We start from the raw sequence: 21964 nt of genomic DNA on the forward strand, positions 1-21964 counted from the left end.
CTTTTCAGCTGGTCACCTTGCTCCTATTTGGGGCACCAACTTTCATCCAGGCTCCAGAAAAGTAGCAATGAGAGCTGGTGTTTACTATTACAAAATAAAATAATATTTTGTATGGGGAGGGGAAAGAATATTAGTACCATCCCATATTAAAAGTGCTGTATTCTGACATGGTGTTATTGCAGATCCTTATTTTGAGAAATAGCCACCTTGTTAGTTCTTACTTCAGTGTTTACAAAATTAGGAATGTCAGTTTCTACTCTTTCCCTCCTGCCCTATGAAGTAAGAACAGCACAGCAGCTGCTCAGCTTCAGCTTTCTTTTCTCCAGGACTTTGTCAGTTGCATAATCATAGGAGAGGCTGCCTCTCTCCTCTTTCAGACTATTTCTGGCCTACTGTCTTCCCCCAGGCTTATTTCCCATTACTTCCCATTACTTGAAGCAAAATAGAGATTAGCAGTGGGTCCAATCAGTTTTACACTGGAATTAATCAGTGCCAACTCAAAGAAGGATGGAGAGTGCTTTAATCTTCTATGGGGAAAATTCCTTTTTGAGGAAGGAAATATCCGAAATATCCTAAGGTTTTTGAGATGTTCCCTGGAGACTGCAACATTATAACCTAAAATTTCTTGAATCAAATATGCTCATGAGCTTCAGTTCATTAATAAAATAACTCTTAATGTCTTGTATAAAGTTTAAGAAGTTTTAAGTCTGTGTTAAAAATCTTTCTATTGCTTTTTGTAGGATTCTTGATTCTTCCACAGATTGTCTTATGAAAACATCATTATCTCTTCATGAAACATTGCCTGTACATTCAGTTCCTTGGGCTTAGATTGAATATTTGTACTTCCCAAAACTAGATCTTAGCTTGGTGTCGAAGCCAATTAATTACACCAAACCCAAGGTATGGAAAAACACACTTTTATTTTGGTACCAAAGATGAGTCACCCCAGCTTTGAAAACTATTGAGGCTGTTTACAGTTTAACAGCAGTTTTTATAATCAAAGGTGATTTTCATATACCCCTCTGCTCACCCAACACATCCCTTTTCCCTCCCCCTGATAATAGATGCATAACATATAATATTGATTGGTTACCTGGATTGCACCCCCCTAAAACTTTCATTTTTTTTAAATGTCACACCATCTTTGCCCACCTTAGGTCACAGAATCTTGCAAAGCTTCTAGTTTCCTGTGCCAGCTATGCGGTTTTGGGTTTTCTTATAAGTGAGCTATTCATGTACACAACATCCTGGCTAAGTGGTTGAACCTGTGAATCTGTCTAGCTTCATTGTCGCTGCACCCCCCCCCCCCAACATGTCAACTGTTAGCAAGGTTGTCTGCAAAACCCTCAGAAGAAAAAAAGCTGTTAAAGAAAAAGTTGTTTAAGAGTAAATGTTTCTTCTCAGAATTCATCTTCCTCAGTCCCGTGTCCATCATAACCACATCTTGGTCTTATCTCCACATATGACCCTTCCTCTGATCCCCAGGGCCTCACCTGTATGTATATTCTTTCATCTAATCCTTCATATTTGTCTATGCACAAATCAAATTCTGTAAAAAAAAAAAACCAAACTGCAATTCAGGATCAGATTCTAGAGACAGGATCTAACATGTTTTGGAAGCATATTGTTTAATGAATTGTGTATTTGATTCATTCCAGTTCTCATTTTATGAATACTAATGTACACTGAAAACAATATACACTTATGTACCGTATATACTTGTTTTCAGGGCTTTTTTTGTCATAGAACACTCAGAATGGAATTCCGACACCTTTTTTTGGATGGAACCTTATAGGGTAGGCAAGGCCGGTTGTATGACGTCTGTGAGTTCCGGCACCTTTTTTTTTTTTGACAAAAAAAGCACTGCTTGTTTTCATTAATTTTCTACAAAAGTGAACATGAAACTTTACCTCAGCTCTTATCTTTCACACTGGCTGTGCAAATTTCAAAGTCAAACATTTAGTAATCTTCATGTGAAATTGCAAACCTGTGAAATTTATGCTCAGAGGTAGTTTCCATCCCATGTTCTAAGTTATTACATTTCATTTTCCAGGAAGTGTTCCTTATCATTTATTACATCAGCCCTATGTAATTAAGCAGCTTAAACCCAATGAGATTTTTAACTTTGCTTAAGACTACGCAGGGTTGTTGAAGGAATCAAAAGAGACGAAGGTAGCAGCTCAAAAAAAATCAAAATTACACCTGTTAATTAACAGCGCCCCATCTGAAGCCCACCAGGCGGGTTGAATTGAGTCCCTCTCGATCCTCATTAGTTGTAGGGTACTTCAGCGACTCAGAAGAACACGGGTGGGAAATCACACTAGTCTACTGAGCTCTACCTCCGGCTATTATGGCCCTGTAAAAGAGCTAATCCTCTTCCAAATTAAGGGAACGTGGAGTTAGGGTTGGAATTGGGCCCTCTAGCTGCTAATACTCCTAACTCAGGACGGGGCCCGTTTCTAGATAGCTGCGCCTTCAGGAGCTGTGCGGAAGTAACTTGTTCGTTTGTGCCTCGCCGCGTCCTCGCCTTTTTGTGTTTAGCGGGCACAAAAGCTGCCAAGGTGGTTTAGTGTTTTGCGTGTGTGTTTTACCCCTTTTACTCGGGAAGTAAATCAAGTGACTCAGACTTAGTGTGCAAAGGGCGACTGTCTTCGTAATAGACACTCTCTGCAACGGGGTCGCGCGCTGCCTCTCCCTCTTTCACACACACACACACGCGCGCGCACAAACACACTCTCCGGAGGAAGGGTACAGTCCAGAGGCCTTTGCTCCTTAACTGCAGCCGCCGCAACAGGCGCTGTCCAGACACTGCCAGCGGCACCCCTTTGGCTGCAGCCGCCTCTCGTTGCTCCTGCCAGCACAGCACGCTGCTCTCTTTCCGAGCCGGCTCCCTTTCCTTCCCCGCGGGCGGAGCACTCCTCAGCGTCAGGTAGGATCCTCCAACCGCCTCCAGGCCTCCGTCGGGGAAGGAAAAATGGCGCCTCCACCGGCCGGAGAACTGCTTGGGCACTGCTTTCTGTTGAGGGAGGGGCCGGCCGGGGAAGTAGGCCGGCTCGGGGGCAGCGGGCAGGGCCTGGAGATGCGGCAGCGACTCTCCCGGCTTATTGCTCTGCGGGCCTCCCTGCGGCCACTTCCCTTAGCGCGCCGGCTTTTCCTGAGACAGGAGCAGCACCTCTTCCTTTCAGGGTACCGCCACGGGGAGGCCCGGGGGTTGGGCCTCGGGGGAGGGGGCGGTGCGCGTCTCCCCGCTGTGGCTGCGGTTGAGTAAGGGGTGGGGGGAACCGTGGCCGGGCCGGTGTGTCTCGCGGCTCCCCTCTCGCCCGTTTCCGGGATTTTGTAACCGAGTGTGATAGTGCAGCCCTGTCTGGAACGGGGTGAATCAGTGTGAATGCGAATTCTTTTGTGAGGGAGACAGGAAGAAATCCCCTTTACCGGCGGGAGGGTGGTGGTGGACCGTAAGGCTTAAAAAGGGGAGTTGGGGGCGACCGTCGGCCTTCGCTCCGTCGCCGTCCCCCGAGAAGCGAATCTCTGCGGACAAAATGGGTGGGTTGCCATGCAGGCAAGGTCGGTGGGCGGGTGCGAACCGCGCCGCGTATTTATATTGGGGCGGAAAAAGCGGTAAGGGCGATATAAGGGGGAAAAATCCGATTCTTCTCCCCAGTGTGTTCAGGTCGGTTCTCTGCTTTCTGTTGTGTACCTTGCCCGGAGTCACATTTTATGGGAGGAAGTCAACGTCATGCTGAACAGGTTTAACTGAGGAGAACTTGGACAGCAAAGGCATCAGATTTCACTGCTTCTTTTAGTGTGTTCTTTCTTTCCTTTTAGTTTTGTAGAAAGGTGTTTGGTATAGATTTAGATCGTTTTTTGCCTCAGAAATCGCGGCTGAGATAAAAAGAGCTGAAAGTGGCTGCTTTTTTGCTGTGCATTTGTTTTTCTGTTTTTCATACCATATAATCGAAACCGGTGTCCAAGTGAATGTGGTTTTCCAAATAAGAGTTCTGTTATTTTTTTTCTGATACGTTATACTTCTTAGAGTATATGCAGTAGTATTATATGAGTTGGTTAATTATTTACCTGCAGAATGGATAGAAAATATTTCTTCTTGGTGTACTAGTCTGATATTGGCTCACTTTATTGAAGAGTGAGCTCAAATAGTGTACTTGTATATCTCTCACATAAGATTAAGTGCATAATTTTGACAACTTTATTAAAAAGAAATAAAACGGTTAAAACTGTTAATTTAACCTTACTTATGTTAGGAATATACAGGATATTTTTATTTACTTATATTAACAGCAGTTCTTCATTTTGAAGAGTATTATTTCTTTGTTTATACCTGTTCTCAGTTCAAAGAATTCCAGTGATTGACAGGTTAAAATCAAGTGAATAAAAAGTGTTAGTAGATGCTGACAGTTGAATTATTGTATGTTTAAATGCCAATATTTGGCTTATTTGATTTCTTATTTGAATACATCTGTGGTTGTACATTGGTTAAGAGTAATAAAAGAAGTAAACATTAGGAAGCTTATTTACTTTTAGTGGAATGAAGATGAGGAAAAATATATAAAAAGGGGCCCAGCCTGCAATTGAAGATATAAAACTACATGGTATTCTAGTACATGAATTTGGTGAATTACAAGTACCTTATTACTTCGGACTGCAGAAATTTCATTTTGTCATGCACCAAAAATATGAAGGTTAAAATTTTATTTGTAGTGAGTGGAAAACAAGTGCAGATGTGCTAATCTGTTAGTGAAATATTTGAATGTGTAATTACCAAGGTGTTGCCAGAAATAATTAGCTTGATCCCACCCACAGTTAAGCATGGATTAATGACATTGGGTTTAATTACACATAACACTCATGTTGAAAGAAATAGTAGGCTTGTGATACTTCAATACTTCTATTGTGCATAACTTATTGCAACTGTAGTCCACCAAGTCTTATGCCATTATAAATATTGACAAAGAATTATAGGAAAGCTGTGGTCTAGATATTTAAAATCCTCAGGAGTTCTGGACAGCATTGTTGATATTGAGAGATACTGAGAATTGTCTTTAATATTTGGTAGGTCATAAGTTAATCATTCCAGCAAAATGTCACTAGGTCACTTGGATGCTTAAATGTCTTTCTTTGGTCAGCCAGTCAGAAATCCTGATAGATTGTTAGAATATTGTGGACCAAGCTAATGACAAGCATTTGCTCGATTTAATATATTTTGGTAGTACTACTTGAAAATGTTCTAACAAAACTATACAAAGTTATTGAAATTAGGAAGCTGGTTTTGTTCAGCTTAGGTAAAAACTGAACTGAATGTATGGACATCTTGGGCAATCTGGAGGAGTGTCACACAAGAAACATTTGAAGTTGTTCATTGTTGTGTAAGATACTGTCAAAGCATGAGTAAGTTTGGGAAAGAGGTTTGTAGGATTTTTGCTAATGGTTTAGGGACCGAATTGGAAAATATGAAATATTATGTTTGTATTCCAAAAATTATTGCAGACTATTGACAGCTTTCTATTTAGGGCAGGTGTGTCCAACCCGTGACCCACAGGCTGCATGTGACTCTCAACGGCTAGTAATGAGACTCCCCAAGTTCATAAACTTTATTTTTTATTGCGTGATTTATATACATTAACTATGTTATTTCTCTTCACTCAGTGCGGCTCAGGCAAGCCAAAAGGTTAGACACCCATGATTTAGGGCCTGCTTTTTGGCTAGATGGCCATAATGAAGGCCTAAACCACAGGTTGGCAACCTGCGGCTCCAGAGCCTCACACGGCTCTTTGAGCCTTCCCCTGCGGCTCCCAGCCTCCTCTGCCATTTGCAGAGAGAGACAGAGACAGAAAGAGGCACTTGCGCTTCCCTTCTCTCCATCTCTCTCTCTCTCTCTCTCTCTCTCTCTCTCTCTCTGTGTGTGTGTGTGTATAAAAAAGAGAGTAGCCTCACCCTGTTCCGAAGAGCCGACAAGCTTACTGGGTGGGGCTACTGCCTTGGCTTCGTCTCTGCAGGAAGCAGGAAACAGGAAGGGCAGGAGAGAGCTAGCTAGCCCAGCTATGCTGACTCAGGAATTCTGGGAGTTGAAGTCCATGAGTCATAAAAGAGCCAAAGTTGCCTACCCCTGAGCTTGTTGGAGAACAGTTTGAAGCCAGCTTGCCAGGTGAGCAGAAGATCGGAGAGAGGGAGAGGGGGGGAGAGAGAGATAGAGGGAGAGAAAGAGAGAGAGGGGGAGAGAAAGAGAGAGAAAGAGGGAGAGAAAGAGAGAGGAAAGTGAGAGAGAAAGAAAGAGAGTGGGGGAAGAGGACTGGCAGACCAAGGGCAGAAAGAGAGAGAGGGAGGAAGGAAGGGAGGGAGGGAGAGAGAGAGAGAGAGAGAGAGAGACAAAGAGAGACCCTTTTGACATCTAAAATGAAGATAACATTGCATATATCCTTTTTTAGCTTTATGATATATATATATGTATATGTAGGTCTTTGGTTATTCGGGTTTTCTCCCGCGTAAGATTGGAAGTGTCTTGGCGACGTGCCGAAAACACCAGCCTGAAGATGACGAATGAGACTTCGTCGAAACGTTGCCAAGACACTTCCAATTTGACGCAGGAGAAAACCCGAATAACCAAAGCCCCCCCCCACACACCTATAATAAAGGTAAAAAAGGATATATGCAGTGTTATCTTCATTTTAGATATCAAAACGGTTTTGCGGCTCCCAGTGTTTTGTTTTCGGTGGGAAACGGGTCCAAGTGGCTCTTTGAGTGTTTTGGGTTGCCTACCCCTGGCCTAAACATAGCCTTCTCTCACTTTCTCAGTTCTAGACTTTGTTTCCTAAATTATTGATAAATAAAAAAACAGATTCTGCGCTTATGGGAAAAGCACTATGAAGAAAAACAAATTGTATGAAATAAGTGGTTGAAATCCTACAGAAAAGGCAATTGTAAACAGTATCCCCATTAGAGAGAACATCTGTTTCATCCTCTGACATTGAAATGTTAAATTAATTGGACTCTAATACAATTGATAAAACAGAAATATTATAAATTGAGGAGAAGTAATTGGAATCTAATATCAAAGTACAGGAAATGTTGTAAGGAAAGTATAAATAACAAATGTATTTCAAGAGTAAAATCTGGGTCCGTGATTTTCTATTTTTGGAGGGAAAGGAGAGTGATTATAACAAAAAGTATAAAACACAAGGTCACCAAACAACAAGGCAGAAAAAGGATGCAGAATTCTTTCCAATCTTATAATAGCAGCACCCCTTTAAGTTGTGTGATAGGAGAGGGTAAGTTTAAGAACGATACTGTGGGTAGCATTTGGAACTATTGTTTAATTGCTTCCATAGAGAAGTATTGGGTTTTTTTTCCTGGAATTCTTTTCTTTGCAATCCTGAGATAGATCTGTTCCATTTTTTAACTGGATCTTTGTATTGCCAGCTTCTTCTGCCATATAATATTTGGACCTGTTCTGTTTTGGAGAGTATCTTGCTGATGAACAAAGTTTCAAACCCCTTTGCATAATTACCTTATTATATGGAGGAAAGAGAAGAGAATACCAGTGATACAGGATAATAGCTTGATAGGATTGCTGTTGCCTGTTTTGCTGAAAAAATGGGGTTTTAACACAAGATTGAATTCACTTGTTAAATATTCAATATGTTCAGGCAAAATTAAGATATTTTAATGCATATTATCAGGATCATTTTAATATGGTTATACATGATGGGTGAAATTTACTGGAAGAATATACATAAGAATAGAATACCTTTCCACCCTCTGGCTTTTCTGAACTAATAGCCAGCAGTAACTGTTAGGATGGCTAGTGATGAGTGACATTGGGAGTTGCTGTACTAACAGTTGATGAGTAATAGTTCCCCATCTCCACCCTTGGGAGACTTCAGTTCAGTTAGAGTATGTTCTGTGATCAGAGCTTAAACTATTAATCATAATGCCTGTTTTTATATAACATTCTTAAGATAAACTACATTATAGTTTTATGTGATTCCTGACTGACACAACACTCTAAGAATAATGTAAATTTTGGGTTAGCCAGGGAGTTTATTAATTATAACTATTAACTACATATATGCTCATCCATAAAACAGCAAAAGATATAGCTGAATTATTTTGGAATTTCTGTTTGCCTTGATATACATAGCAATTTCAAAGTTTTCATTGTGGGAGTGAACCCTGCTATACCGAATAAATTGTCCTGCTTTATATTCCCCCATAAAGCAATTGCCAGAGAATTGTGGACTTTGTGAATGACCATCTCTTTCATCTATTATTGCATTATAGATGAAAGTAATGAACATATTTTCAAAGTGAAGTGTAATGCATTTTTCCTTGTGTACACTCTCTTACTGAAACTACTGCATCACTTTTTTGTTTTCTTTTTCCAGCTGGACTATGTCCTGATTTTCTAGCTTATTGCATTTGTATTGTCCTATTTAATTTCTCCTATGTTCTGTGAAAATTGTTTCTTGTATGCCAATCAGCCTTAACAATACATTCAGAACGCTAGTTTGACCAAATTCCATACAAGCATTGTTGTTTATTAAACATATATCTGATTGTGATTTATTATATCATAAAACATATTTATAGTAATATAAATAACTTGGATAAATGTTTGTGACAAGAATATTTATATACATTACTCAGGAACAACTTGGTGGTATATATTCACTTGCTCTTTGGATATAATCATGGCTATAACTACTTCTCATTTGATTCTTCTTTAGGTGTGAAGTGGTCACAGAGGGCCATATGTCTTAAAATGTTAGATAGGAACCAATTGAAGTAACCAGCTCAACAGTGTGTCTCCTCATAAATACTTCCTGTGTTACAGTGCCAACTGATTCATTGTTGTCTAACAGGAAATATAAAGGTATTCTATAGTCTAGTTTTTATATCTGCTTGGAAGAATATTCCTTAGATTTCCCTCAAATTAGAGTAGATTTTAATTGATAAAAACAAGTTCATTTCAGAACCATTGCAGGTAGATCTGTTTTTTGTTATGAACTCATGGTATCAGAGAGGTACATATGATTTTGCAGAAAAATTCAATTTTCATTAAAACCGATTAATTGCTGTAATTAATCTACAGATTTAAGTTCTATAAATAAAAGGTTGAATCGCCTACTAATACAATACTTGTTCCCAATAGAATTATGAATACTAAGTGTTCTGGCTTGTCTTATAGTGGCTTATATCAGGAATTATTTTCAACAGTTACAAAGTAGGTATAGCTTTCTCTGTTGGCTTTTCTACCTGCTGGTAGATTCTGCGCATGTTGAATTTCTATCCTATCCTTTCCTAAAAAAAAGGTAGAAAGTGTTTTACCCTAAAAGCCTATTTGTATATTTAGTTTAGAGGTAGGAAAAGTAACAGTGTGATGATTAGGATGATGATTGGTCGGACATTATTATTATGGTTGGTTGCATAGTCAGCCAGATATTTAGACTAGATTTAGCATATTTATCCACCTATTGAGTTCTTCCCAAAGACCTGGGATAGGTAGATTGTTAATGGTATTTTTGCAGAATGCAAGCTGTTTTAAGTAAAGCAGCTTTTTGCAATTGACTAATGGTGATTTTGTCAATGCCAATGGTGTTCAAGTAGTGCTTCATATATTTTTGGATTACACCCAAGGTTCCTATTATTAAATACACAAAAACATGAAATCATAACTAACCAGTAATTTCTGCCATTGAGTTTTTCTTTAGAACCTATGATGTCATCATGTATCAGCATAGTATCATTTAGCCATTGTTTATCCACTGCAGGATGAAGACCTTGTCTGCATGTTTCTAATGTATATGGTCCTGAGCTTTCTTTTGCCAATTGGACCTGCAATACTTGCTGATGTCATTGATCAGTCTTGTTTTAGGTCTCTTTTGGGGATGCTTTTTATTAAATGGGATCCATTTTATGACTGCCTTGGTCCACCTGCCATCAGTTCTTCTTGCTGTGTGACCAGCCAATTTCCATTTCCATTATTTTAGTCTCTTGATGATATTGTATACATTAGTTTGTTCTCTAATCCCTGTGCAGGTCTTTCCATCTTGTCTTGTAATGCCAAGCATGTATCTTTTCATGGCTCTTTGCACCACTGGTAGCTTTTGTATCAATTGTGAAGTTAGTGTCCGTGTTTCACTGGCCTATGTTAGAGCAGGTAGCACACCTGCTTAGCATAGTATGTAGCATAGTATATGTTTAGATCCAAGTAGTGTATCCTCTTCTAATTGAAAAATGAAAATTTTGTTTGTATCCAATGTGCTGATAATTACTGAGTTTGCCACAGCCAATTTTTATCATAATCTTTCAATTTAATTTTGAGATCTTGATAGTTTGTGATCTTTTCCAATACTTTGACTTCTGCTGTCTTCTGGTATTGTCACATCAATTATTCACACTTTCTTCTTTTCAACCACAGTTAAATCTGGAGTGTTATGGAATTATTCTTGTTAATATTAATATAATATGGGAAATTTACAATTAGATTCAAGTCTAAGTTTAGTAGAAACTTAATAGTTTAAGTCCTAACCAAGGATTTAAGAATTATTAAGGTAGCATCTAAGAATATAGATATAGCTAGGGTGTTCAAATCTCATAAATTCAATATTTTCGGATATCGAGGAAGCTCTTTTGGTAACTCTTTCAGGAACATACTCACAATTGAAGTAATAATAGATTTCTTTTTTCCACAAGTGTTCAACTTTAATCTGCAAATCCTGGTATTTCATAATTTTTTCTCATTGTTTTTCCTCAGTTCTGTATCAAGTGAAATAGCAACATCAGTGAAACAGACTTTCTTCTTTTCAATTAATGTTATAGTAGGTATGTTATGAATTGGGCACCTGTCTGTTTGGATCTTAAAATATCATAAGAACTTCCAAAACTTTCTCATTATGTTATTAGCAGTAGTTTTTATTACATTCAAATCAAAACCTCTGGCAATTGTTTCCTTCTTTTCATCACAAAGGCAACATTTGCTATTTGTTAGGGAATGTGGAATGGTGGAACTTCATGCAGTTAGTTGGCCAGTCTTGTTCTTGAACTACTCAAATAAAACCTTCAGTTTGATCACTACTGATCATGACCAACTCTATGTGGGAATTCATTCGTTCGTTCATCATCCTTTCATCCATCCATCCCAGTCAGTCAGTCAGTCAGTCAGTCAGTCAATTTCTGTAATCAATAACTCTAGGTAGCTTACAATTTTAAAAATATAAATTAAGTCAAAAGTTAAAATTTAAGCAGTTTTTTCCTTTATATCCTTCAAGAATTGACCATGCATTGGCTTATTGTTCCAAGTAACAAATCAGTTTTCAATTGTATCTTTGTTGTTTTCAAGAGCTTTCCCTTGATTAACTTCCTTCAGCAAGGGCTCTTGGCTTTTCTTAATTCAGCCCATGCTTTTTTTCCTCCATAGTTTTTCACCAGTAGGAATCCTCTGCTCTCTTCAGCCTTTGGCAAATACAGTTTATCAATATAACTTTTTTAGCTTCAACGCATGGTATATTGTTATTCATTTTCTTATCTTCCAATCCAAGTTACCAAGTTCCATCTGGGTCCAATCAATTATCTGTGCTACCTATTGAATAACAGGCATTGCCCAGGTATTAACTGCTTTAATTATGTTTCCACCATTTAATGATTATTATTAGTAATATTAATATGCCACCTATCTCTTAGTGACTTTGGGTGATTTAGAAATTGTTTAAAACATTAAAAACAAAAAACAGAAATTAAAGGTAAAGATGGCAAAATGACAAAACCAAAGAACAAAGAATCCAGACAATCTAAAAAGGCTTCACTCATCCTCATCAAAGTCCTGGGCATATTGATGGCACCAAAGCTGCAACAGGCAGATGATGTCACCTAACAATTTCATACTAGATGGTAAAAATGTACAAAGAAGACCTGGGAAGTGATCTTCCTCCCCCCAACCAATATGATTAGAACCAGACCTGGAGGAAAACAGAACCACTATAAATTAGGACTGTCAAATTCTAATTTGATAAAATTGTGACTTTCATGAAATGCTCCCAAGATTTAGTTTCCATTTAAGTCAAGATAATGACTTTTATTGGCCTCAAAAGGCATTGTATTTCTTTTTGTCAACTTCAGGAATTTCTCACACATCAGCAATTTAACTTCTGCTTACAATGTATGTAAGTCTCCTATGTTATGTTAATTGAAGGCTTGTTTTAATTGAAAAATGAGGTTTAACTACAGGTTGAAAGAACCTATATGTATCCCATCAACAGATTCTCTTGCCAGACTTGAGAATGTCAGCATTCAGAGGCTATTCTTCTAAAATAATATTTGATGCATTGTCTATAGGATACCTTGGGCAAAGCCCATGATTTCATTTTTCAAAAACAAATACTTTTCTGCCATTTCTTTTTCAAGTGATTGAAGGAGCACTATTCTGGTGGTGGCTGATTGTGAGAAGGTTTGGCTTTTCCATCTTTTGCTTTAACTCTATTTTCTGGATATTTCAGAAGCCCAATCAGGCAGGGCACTATAGTGTTTTCCCGAAAGTAAGACCTATCCTGAAAATAAGCCCTACTTTGATTTTTTGGGGGTGGGCCTAATATAAGCCCTATCCCAAAAATAAGCCCAATTTTGGGGTGAGGCCTACATGCCTACAAATCAAGCTAGGACGGGGATGGAGCTTACCATTGCACCCAGGCCTCCCATGGATCACCACTTGCCTCACTGCCCCATTTCTTCTGTGGCCGAAGTAGCAGCTTCATTCTGCAGCTGAGAATGGAGCTCGGCCCTGCATTTCGCTGTCAGAGGCCTTTCCGGAAGGCCTGTGCAGCTGAGAATTGAACTACGGATTCAATCTATAGCTTGGTTCTCGGCTGCACAGGCCTTCCGGAAAGACCTCTGAGGGTGAAATGCAGGGCCGAGCTCCATTCTCAGCTGCAGAATGAAGCTGCTCCCTCGGCCACAGAAGAAGGGGCCCGGCTGGGTGGGGTTGTTGGTGCCGCCACAGTGAGGTGAGTGGAAAAGACATCCCCCCCAAAATAAGACCTGGTGCCTCTTTTGGGCACCAAAAAAAAAAGATTCGGTCTTATTTTCTGGGAATCATGATATTTGTATTCTTAAATTAATAGAGGCAGTTCATAAGGAGAATGTTGGATCTAAAGTTTGAAGGGGTTAAACATTTTCATCTTGGTTGAGAACAGAAGTTCACAGTTGTAAAATTGATTGCACATATTTGTACCTCTAGTTTTTCATCAGAAAATTAGTTGTGGTATTCTGCACTAGCTGCAGCTTTTGAGCTGGTTCCATGATGCTAAATGTTTGAAGGAAGAATTAGTATAATGAGATCTCCTTATTGCTGTAGTTTATTGCTATTTATAGAGCACTATGTGATAATTTGCATCTTAATTTGCATAATTTGCATCGCCTATAAAGTCCTACATGGTTGGGACTAATTGAAGGACTGTCTCTTCCTGGTTACATCTATCTGACCCACCAGAGCAGATAGGCAGGGAATTTTATGGGTCTCCTCTCCTAAGGAGGTCCATGTATCAGGAGCAAGAAGAGGGACCTTCTCTGTGGTGGCCCCCACTTTGATGCTTGCAAGATCCTGAAAACTGGTTTTGCCAATAGACCTGGGAGCCCTTGTGTAGGATAAACCCCATCAAATGGCTTATTTGATTGGAGGGCGGTATTGGGAGGGGTATTGCTTTTTTATTATTTTAATATTCAGTTTTTATCCTTGCAAGCCTCCTGGAATAATTGTGAATTGGACAGCCATATAAATTTTCTTAAATAAATAAATAAATAAATCTTCCCAATGATCATCATGGTTCTTCTATGCTAGGTTCTCTCAAATTTGACTAAGATCATACTCCATTCAATTCCATAGAGGAGAATGTTTTATGAAATCAATCTGGCAATAGTGGTAAAAGCCTTTCCTAGTTAATTAAGGCATGCTGAGTATTTATAAACTATCCCAAAGGAGGTAACTTCTGTAATTTGTTTCTGAGCAAAGATGAAAGTCTAGTCCTTTATAAATGCATCTTCCTTATTCATAAGCAGCGAGAAAATCATGTGTGCCTTTTGCTAGACACTTAAAGGATGATCGTGTTTCCTTGTTCTTTTGTCACCATTATCTATGCCAGTTGAGATATTAGCCAAGCTGTCATTTTAATCATTGCATAATCTTCAGAAGATGCTATGATTCTTTATATGACTCTTGTTGTAAATAAAACAACAAATAGCTAGTTTTAAGGTTAGTTTGAGATCCATTAGTCTAATAGTTAAAGCACCAAGCTAAAAATCAGGAGGCTTAAGTTTTATTCCTGCTTTAGGCATGAAACCCAGCTGGGTGACCTTCAGCCAATCCCTCTCTCTCAGCCCAACTTACCTCACTGGCTGATTGTGGTAGGAAAAATAGGAAGAAGGAGTATTATGTATGTTCATTACCTTGAGTTATTTATAAAGTAAGTAATAAAAGCAGAATAAAAAAAACTGATAGAATTTTGCTGTTGATTTTGCTAAATATCTACTTTATTGCTCACCTCTTTATATCTCTCTAACAAATACTTTATTGATATTATGAATGTTGCTAGAAAATATTTTAATTGCCATCCTAGAACCCTGTCTAGATTTAAAATGTGATATTGTCTGGAGGATGGATACCTCCCTGCTCTGAAGCCTATTAAAATTAGCAGAACCTATCTTCCTTACATATTAGTAACAGTCCAGTGTTCTTCACACACCAATAGGTATTACAATGTGATATTTAAGATATATCCTGCTTTGAAACACGGAGGAAGATTATTTCATTCAATCACATTCAACATTAATATACTATAGTTATTTACTATAGATGAGTCTTACATAGTAGTATTACTTACTGAAGTAGCCAGACATGGTACGTGTGGATTCAAAATTTAGGATAGCCTTTATAAACTGTTACAGGTAATCCCCGAGTTACGAGTATTCACTTAACGTTCATTCAAAGTTACGTGATGAGCGCCCCCTAGTGCTTACGAGCAAGTCCCGAAGTTATGAATATTGCAGCACCATGGCAGTCGTTCACCCTTACGAGCGACCACAGTGGCTCTGCAACATTCACCCTGATTATTCCCTCCTTCCCCACTCCCACTGTAGGTCTCCCTAGGCACCAGGCCTTCAATACTCACCCTGCAAAAATTGAGATCCTTTGCTTTCTTGGCTGTTCCAGACGGTCGGTGCGTTCACAGAGAATGGAGGCCAAAAGCAATGCAAGATCACGCGAGATCAGTGGGGCGACATCTCACGCTACTGATCTCGCGTGATCTCATGGTACTTTAGGCCTCTATTCTCTGCAACAGAGAACGGAACCGAAGCTGGGGGACACTTCCACGTGTCTCTGGAGGCTGGATCGGGGCTTCGGAGGTCTTTTCCAGGCCGCTGCAGCCTGGATCTAAAGTCAGGGGAGGCTTCTGCGCACCCTGTGTGGCCCAATACGGGCTCTGGAGGCCTTTTCCAGGCCGCTGCCGCCTGGACTTGAGGCTGGGGAATGTTTCTGCAGCCCCCCATGGCCCAGTCTGGGTTCCGGAGGCCTTTTCCAGGCCCAATCAGGCTGGGGGGGGGCTGTAGAAGCGTTCGCTGCCCTCAAATCTGGGTGGCAGCAGCCTGGAAAAGGCCTCCGGAGCCTTTTCCAGAGATGGAAGATTCATAGTTTTAGATTTTAATTCCATACAATTGATGTTTCTGGAAATGGATTGTTATAACATATTGTATTAAATGATGATGACATACCACATGTAAAACTGATACCATGGCAACTTTAAAAGTCTACACATTGGGCAGTATCTGAAAGCTCTGAAGAATCTCCACAAAGGCAGCCAGAGAAAAATTGTGTTTTTGTGTGAAAGTTTGCCGTGCTTTCAATGAGTGAAGTAAATGACACGCTGATAGGATATAATGTTTCTGTGTATCCTGCTGGTATTATAGCAACCTTTATTATTATTGCAGCTCTTTAATTTTTAGCAGACGGACTCCTTTCTCGGTTTGATTCTTTCTCAGATCAGACTACCATACTGGCTGGCATAAAATGTCATTGTAAATTATTTACTAGATAAATTAGTATAAATAATTTTGCTTTATTATTTGATTCGCTATATAGCCAAAATGAGTTTCGATGGAAAAAATGTGTATGTGATTTTTAAGCATAGAACTCTAATGTTAACAGCCAAGGTCTGTTTTATATACTTGGATCACCTATAGTACGGTGTGGAGTTCAGAGAACTTTAATAAAGAGTCTATACTGTAGAATAGACGTGTCAAACTCGCGACGTCACGTGACTGTTTTGCCATTGCCGACAATGGGGTGGGTGCGGCTCCAGTATGATGAAACCGGCCCCGACAGTTTGACACCCCTGCTGTAGAATATAGATTTCTTTGTTGTGTACTCAATTATTAACCCCGACTAATGAAGGTAGAGTGTAGGAATATGGAATTTAATTTGCTATTCATCTAATTTTTGCTGTGAAACATTTTGCTCTATTACTGCTGATGAAATTTACCATTTTGTTTCTATTTTCTCCCAGGTTTCCTTTTGCTTAACTTCTTTTTAATTCTTCTTAATTACTGCAATTGAATAGTACAGCTCTTGAAATGCAAGTTTTGATTCTTTATATCTCTGATTATAGTGTCACAGAATTTGAGCAGGGTTTTTTGTGTATTTAGAATAATTATATTGCCTTTCTGCTCTAGAAAGCTGATGCATTTTGCATTTGTCTTAAAGTTTCAGAATGGCATGCTGCTATCACGAAGTAGATAGCTGTTGGGTACAAATAATTCAGCACTTTGCAAATGGAAGTACAGTACAAGTCATTTAGATGGTTTAGGAAAATTTGGTATGGTATGCTAATATTGTTAATTGATAGGTTGAAGAAGATACACTGTTTTCTTCAGAATTATAGTTGAAAAGTGAAAAGGTAATCCAAAATACAAACAACAAAACCATGCAGTAATGTAAAAGAAAAAGAGCCCCATATTACTGGATTCTTCTCATTTTTAACATTGTTCCTACATTTTATCTTTTTATACACATACAAACACACGATAATCCTAACAGTGTGTGTGTGTGTGTGTGTGTGTGTTTGTGTAGTTTAATTTTATTCAGATTATCAAAATACAAGTGAAAATAAAGAATAAGGAAGGGGGAGGGAAAAACGGGAAGCAAAACTGTGAGGGAAAGGGAAAAAAAGAAAAAAAAAGTGTTAACCTCCATCTCTTTTCAATGCAGTAGATTAAAGTTAACATTAAAGACTCAACTTTTTACTTTTGCATACAGGTAGCTCTTAACTTAGAATCATTCGTTTAGTGACCATTTGAAGTTACAGTGGCACTCAAAAAATATCTTATGGCCGTTTTTCACACTTATGACCATTGCAACATCCCCATGGTCACATGATCAAAATTCTGTGCTTGGCAACTGGTTCATATTTATAATGATTTCAGTGCCTCAGAGTCATGTGATTACCTTTTGCAACCTCCTGGCAAGCAAAGTCAATGGAAAAGCTAGATTCACTTAACAACCGTGTTAGTAACTTAACTGTAGTGATTTGCTTAACAATTGTGGTAAGAAAAGTCATAAAATGGGGCAAAACTCACTTAACAGCTGTCTTGCTTAACAAATTTTGGGTTCAACTGTGGCCATAAGACGAGGACAAACTGTACTTCATATATACTAGCAATTTTTACAACAATAACAAACTTATTAGTAAATCCCAAAGTAACAACAAACTTATCTAATCAGCAAATCCCAAAGTCGGAATTTCATTTTTTCTGTCTTGAGCACAAAATCTAGAAAAAATATTCCATTATTATATCTAAGTGCAATTCAACCAGCAATACGATATTGCAAGAACAAACACTGAAAATGTGATCATTGCATTTCTTGAGGTTCGGACAAAGGCATAGTCATGCCAGGAACCCTGCATGAATGACCGCAGTGTTCATGTATGTTGCAGTTAATTCCTGTAAGTGCAGTTCATGAACAAAATGGATTTTTCACTGATCCTTGCAGGAAGTTTTTAGCATTATGAAACTTGTCTATCTTGCTCAATTCACTAAGTTCTTTCTAACCTTAAATTTTTCATTTGGGATTCAAAGAGCCATATAAATCTAGGCATGGCCTGCCAAAACAATAAGATGAGCATTATTGTACTATAGTTTGAATGGTGTAGTATTTTTATTTAGATAATTAATTGGGTATTAGTGTTAACATTTTTATTTAACTCAGAATTTAGCTCTGGAAAATATTATTAATTAATAGTTAGCAGGGATACAATTAAGGATAAATTACAGTATAATAGTTAAAGACAGGAATAGGTTTTATACAGGTAGTTCTTGACTTATGACCACAATTGAGCCCAAAATTTCTGTTGCTAAGTGAGACATTTAAGTGAATTTTGCCCCATTTTACGACCTTTCTTGAATCACTGCATATGTTACGCTAATAACACAGATGTAAAATGAATCTTGCTTCCCCCTTGACTTTGCTTGTCAGGAAGTCACAAAAGGTAATCACATGACCCCAAGACACTGCAACTATCATAAATGTGAGCTAGTTGCTAAGCATCCAAATTTTGATCACGTGACAATGGGGATACTGCAATAGTTGTAAGTGTGAAAATGTCATAAGTCACTTTTATTAGTGCTGTTGTAACTTCAAATGGTCACTAGTGAACTGTTGTAAGTTGAGGACTACCTTTAGTCTGTTAATTGAGTTACCTTAATAAACTGAATCCATTATGATCTTTTTCGTTACAGCAATGTATTTATCAGAAGTTGTGCTGGCTATTAGCTTGGCTGGACTGGACCTCATAATGGAAATAACCGGGATCAATGCTATCAGCCTGTGGTGATAGCATGAATGCCTTTGAAGGCCGTCTCTTGGGAGATTAGTGGACTTTCTTGTGCAATTGGTTAACTATTGTAAGAACACACTGCTGAACTAGGCCAGGGTTAGGCCAGGGTCTGATGCAGCAGGACACTGTTTATATTCTTATGTTCATAATACTATCTTAAATTATTTGAATTCAACTTTTCCTGATATCTTTCCTGATTTTTTTTTAGGATTCCGCAAGAAATATACTACAAAATGAATGATCTTGCTATCAAAAGAATAACAAATGCAATTATCAAATCACCTGAAGATAAACGAGAATATCGTGGATTAGAACTGGCAAATGGCATCAAAGCAGTGCTTATCAGTGATCCCACTACAGACAAATCTTCAGCTACACTTGATGTACACATAGGTATTTAATCAAATACTTTGGCATGGTTTTGGTTTTATAGTGTATGATAACACAGGGTTACAAAATCATTTACTTACATAACTTAAGTAGAGTTGTAAATTTGCTTGGAAATTTTACTAACATTATTCCCAAGAATCAGTAGTTTAAATTAGAATTGATTTAATAAGATTTGTATGTTTACCTGGCACAACTGAAGATTTTGATGCTATTTTATAAATTTACAGATAGCAAAGGATCAGTAAGAAATTATATAAAAATAAATAATCATAGGTTACAAGAAATAAAAAAGCAAGCAAGAAGACAGTAAAATGGTAATAATAATAGAAATAGTAATGTAATAGTAGTGGTAGATTCAGCATCTTCTAATAGTGTTTACTATGGTATAGAATTTTGCTTATATTTTTCAAAAAGCTTGCACAGAATAAAGCACAGGTCGGCAACCTGCGGCTCCGGAGCCGCATGCGGCTCTTTGAGCCGTCCCCTGCGGCTCCCAGCCTCGTCTGCCTTTGCAGAGAGAGACAGAGACAGAGAGAGGAATTGTGCTTCCCTGCTTCTCTCTCTCTCTCTCTCTCTCTCTCTCTCTCTCTCTCTCTCTCTCTCTCTCTCTCTGTGTGTGTGTGTGTGTGTGTGTGTGTGTGTGTAAAAGAGAGTGGACTCACAGTGTTTTCCGAGGAGCTGAAAAGCTTACTGGGCGGAGCTCCTCCCTTTGCTGCGTCTCTGCAGGAAGCAGGAAGGGCAGGAGAGAGCTAGCTAGCCCAGCTAGACTGACTCAGGAATTCTGGGAGTTGAAGTCCATGAGTCATAAAAGAGATGAGGTTGTCTACCCCTTATCTTGTTGGACAACAGCTTGAAGCTTGTCAGGTGAGCAGCAGATAGGAGGGGGGGGAGAAAGAGAGAGAGAGAAAGAGAGAGAGGGAGAGAGAGAGAGAGAGAGAAGAGAGAGAGAGAGAGAGAAAGAGAGCGGGGGAAGAGGAGTAGCAGGCAGACCAAGGGCAGATAGAGAGGGAGGGAGGGAGAGAGACAGAGAGAGAGAGAGACCCTTTTGACATCTAAAATGAAGATAACACTGCATATATCCTTTTTTTTTACCTGTGTGTGTATGTGTGTGTGTGTGTATATATATATATATACATACATACATATACATATATATACACACACACACACACACACACACACAAACACACACACACCTATAATAAAGGTAAAAAAGGATATATGCAGTGTTATCTTCATTTTAGATATCAAAATGGTTTTGCGGCTCCCAGTGTTTTGTTTTTGGTGGGAAACGGGTCCAAGTGGCTCTTTAAGTGTTTTGGGTTGCCTACCCCTGGAATAAAGCAACCTCACTAAGCTAATAGCAACTTTTCTAAATATTTTCCTTTTATTTTTATGTAAAATAAAGTCTTGATTGACTCTCATGAAGTTTATTTAACATATCTTTTTTCTTTGCAATTTCATATACTTGCATTATACCTTCTCCTTTGATTTCTTAATAGTATATATATTACTATAACTTCAGTGGAGATTTACCTGGAAGAATAGCCTGAAGAAATTGTGTAGTAGCTCATATGACTTAGCTACAGAGTAAATAAATCTACTTAATTGATTTCATATGTTGATCTTTTTTGAAGTAAATAAAGTTTCCTATACCGCATTGATTTAATTATAACTGTCCCGTTTTTTAAAAAATAATCTAGAAGTTGGGCATGTTTCTTTAATAAAACTTTAAAATTTATAATGGCTTGTTATATTTTTTTTCTTTCCACAAGGATCATTATCTGATCCCATTAATATTCCTGGATTAAGCCATTTTTGTGAACATATGCTATTTTTGGGAACTAAAAAATTCCCAAAAGAAAATGAGTACAGCCAATTTCTCAGTGAACATGGAGGGAGTTCAAATGCTTTTACCAGTGGAGAACACACCAACTACTATTTTGATGTCTCACATGAACACTTAGAAGGTGCTCTTGACAGGTAAGAATATCATAATTATTCGGTAAGTATATTGTTAACCATTGTGTGATTTTTACTGGGAATAAAAGTTCCACTTAATGTACTGTGTACTTCCAGCATAATCTTTATTAGACCAGTTGAAATTTTAAGTGAATATAGCTATAATTCCTTTTCTTGCAACCTGGAAAATATTGAATTTTGAGAATGAAGGAAAATATATGTATCCCAGGATAATGTTGCAGGATCCAATCTGAGTTGATCACTGGGACTAAAGGTATATTCTTCCAAGCTTTCAGATTTGTGCTGAAGCTCATCCTGATGAGGATGGGAGAATGGGCTCCAGCACAAGTCCTAAAACTTGGAAGAATAAACTTTTGGCCCCAGTGAATGACTCCGATCGGATCCTGCAATATTGAAATAAGTGTTACTACAAGACGCTCTCATATGGAAGGAGGAAGGAGGAAGACATTTTACTGAAGATTCTGTTCTATTCACTAGGCAACCCTACCCAGTTTAATTTTTTATTGACTTTTGTTAAATAAAAAAACCAACCCCAAATATTCCCAACTTTGCTAATATATATATTTAAATAGTTGCTTTCTGGTTTTTCAACTGGCCAGGTTTTATGCATCTCCTAATAGGATAGAAACCACTTTGACTCTTACAACTAGGATTTACGTTTTCAAATCTGAAAACTGGATATTAAACATTTGCTGTTTCTC

The 21964-nt window shown here is 38.3% G+C and overlaps 1 protein-coding gene across 5 annotated transcripts in view; it reads left to right on the plus strand.

Moving 5' to 3' along the window:
• Positions 1 to 2716: 2716 nt before the first annotated feature.
• IDE (insulin degrading enzyme) overlaps positions 2717 to 21964 on the plus strand; it is a 97429-nt gene continuing 78181 nt past the window's right edge. Inside the window, exons 1-4 of one of the 5 annotated variants that reach the window (XM_039336048.1) lie at positions 3010 to 3186; positions 8739 to 8884; positions 19099 to 19283; positions 21056 to 21263. In XM_039336048.1, coding sequence (XP_039191982.1) covers positions 19124 to 19283; positions 21056 to 21263 — 368 coding nt within the window. In that variant the 5' untranslated portion in view covers positions 3010 to 3186; positions 8739 to 8884; positions 19099 to 19123. Of the gene's footprint in view, positions 2930 to 3006; positions 3187 to 3424; positions 3544 to 8738; positions 8885 to 19098; positions 19284 to 21055; positions 21264 to 21964 lie in introns of those variants that run through there. The other 4 variants (XM_039336050.1, XM_039336047.1, XM_039336046.1 and 1 more) reach the window with 4 other exon arrangements.

Source organism: Crotalus tigris, unplaced genomic scaffold (assembly GCF_016545835.1).
Source record: "Crotalus tigris isolate CLP2741 ecotype Arizona unplaced genomic scaffold, ASM1654583v1 scf7180000017663.5292952, whole genome shotgun sequence".
Classification (NCBI taxonomy): Eukaryota; Metazoa; Chordata; class Lepidosauria; order Squamata; family Viperidae; genus Crotalus; species Crotalus tigris.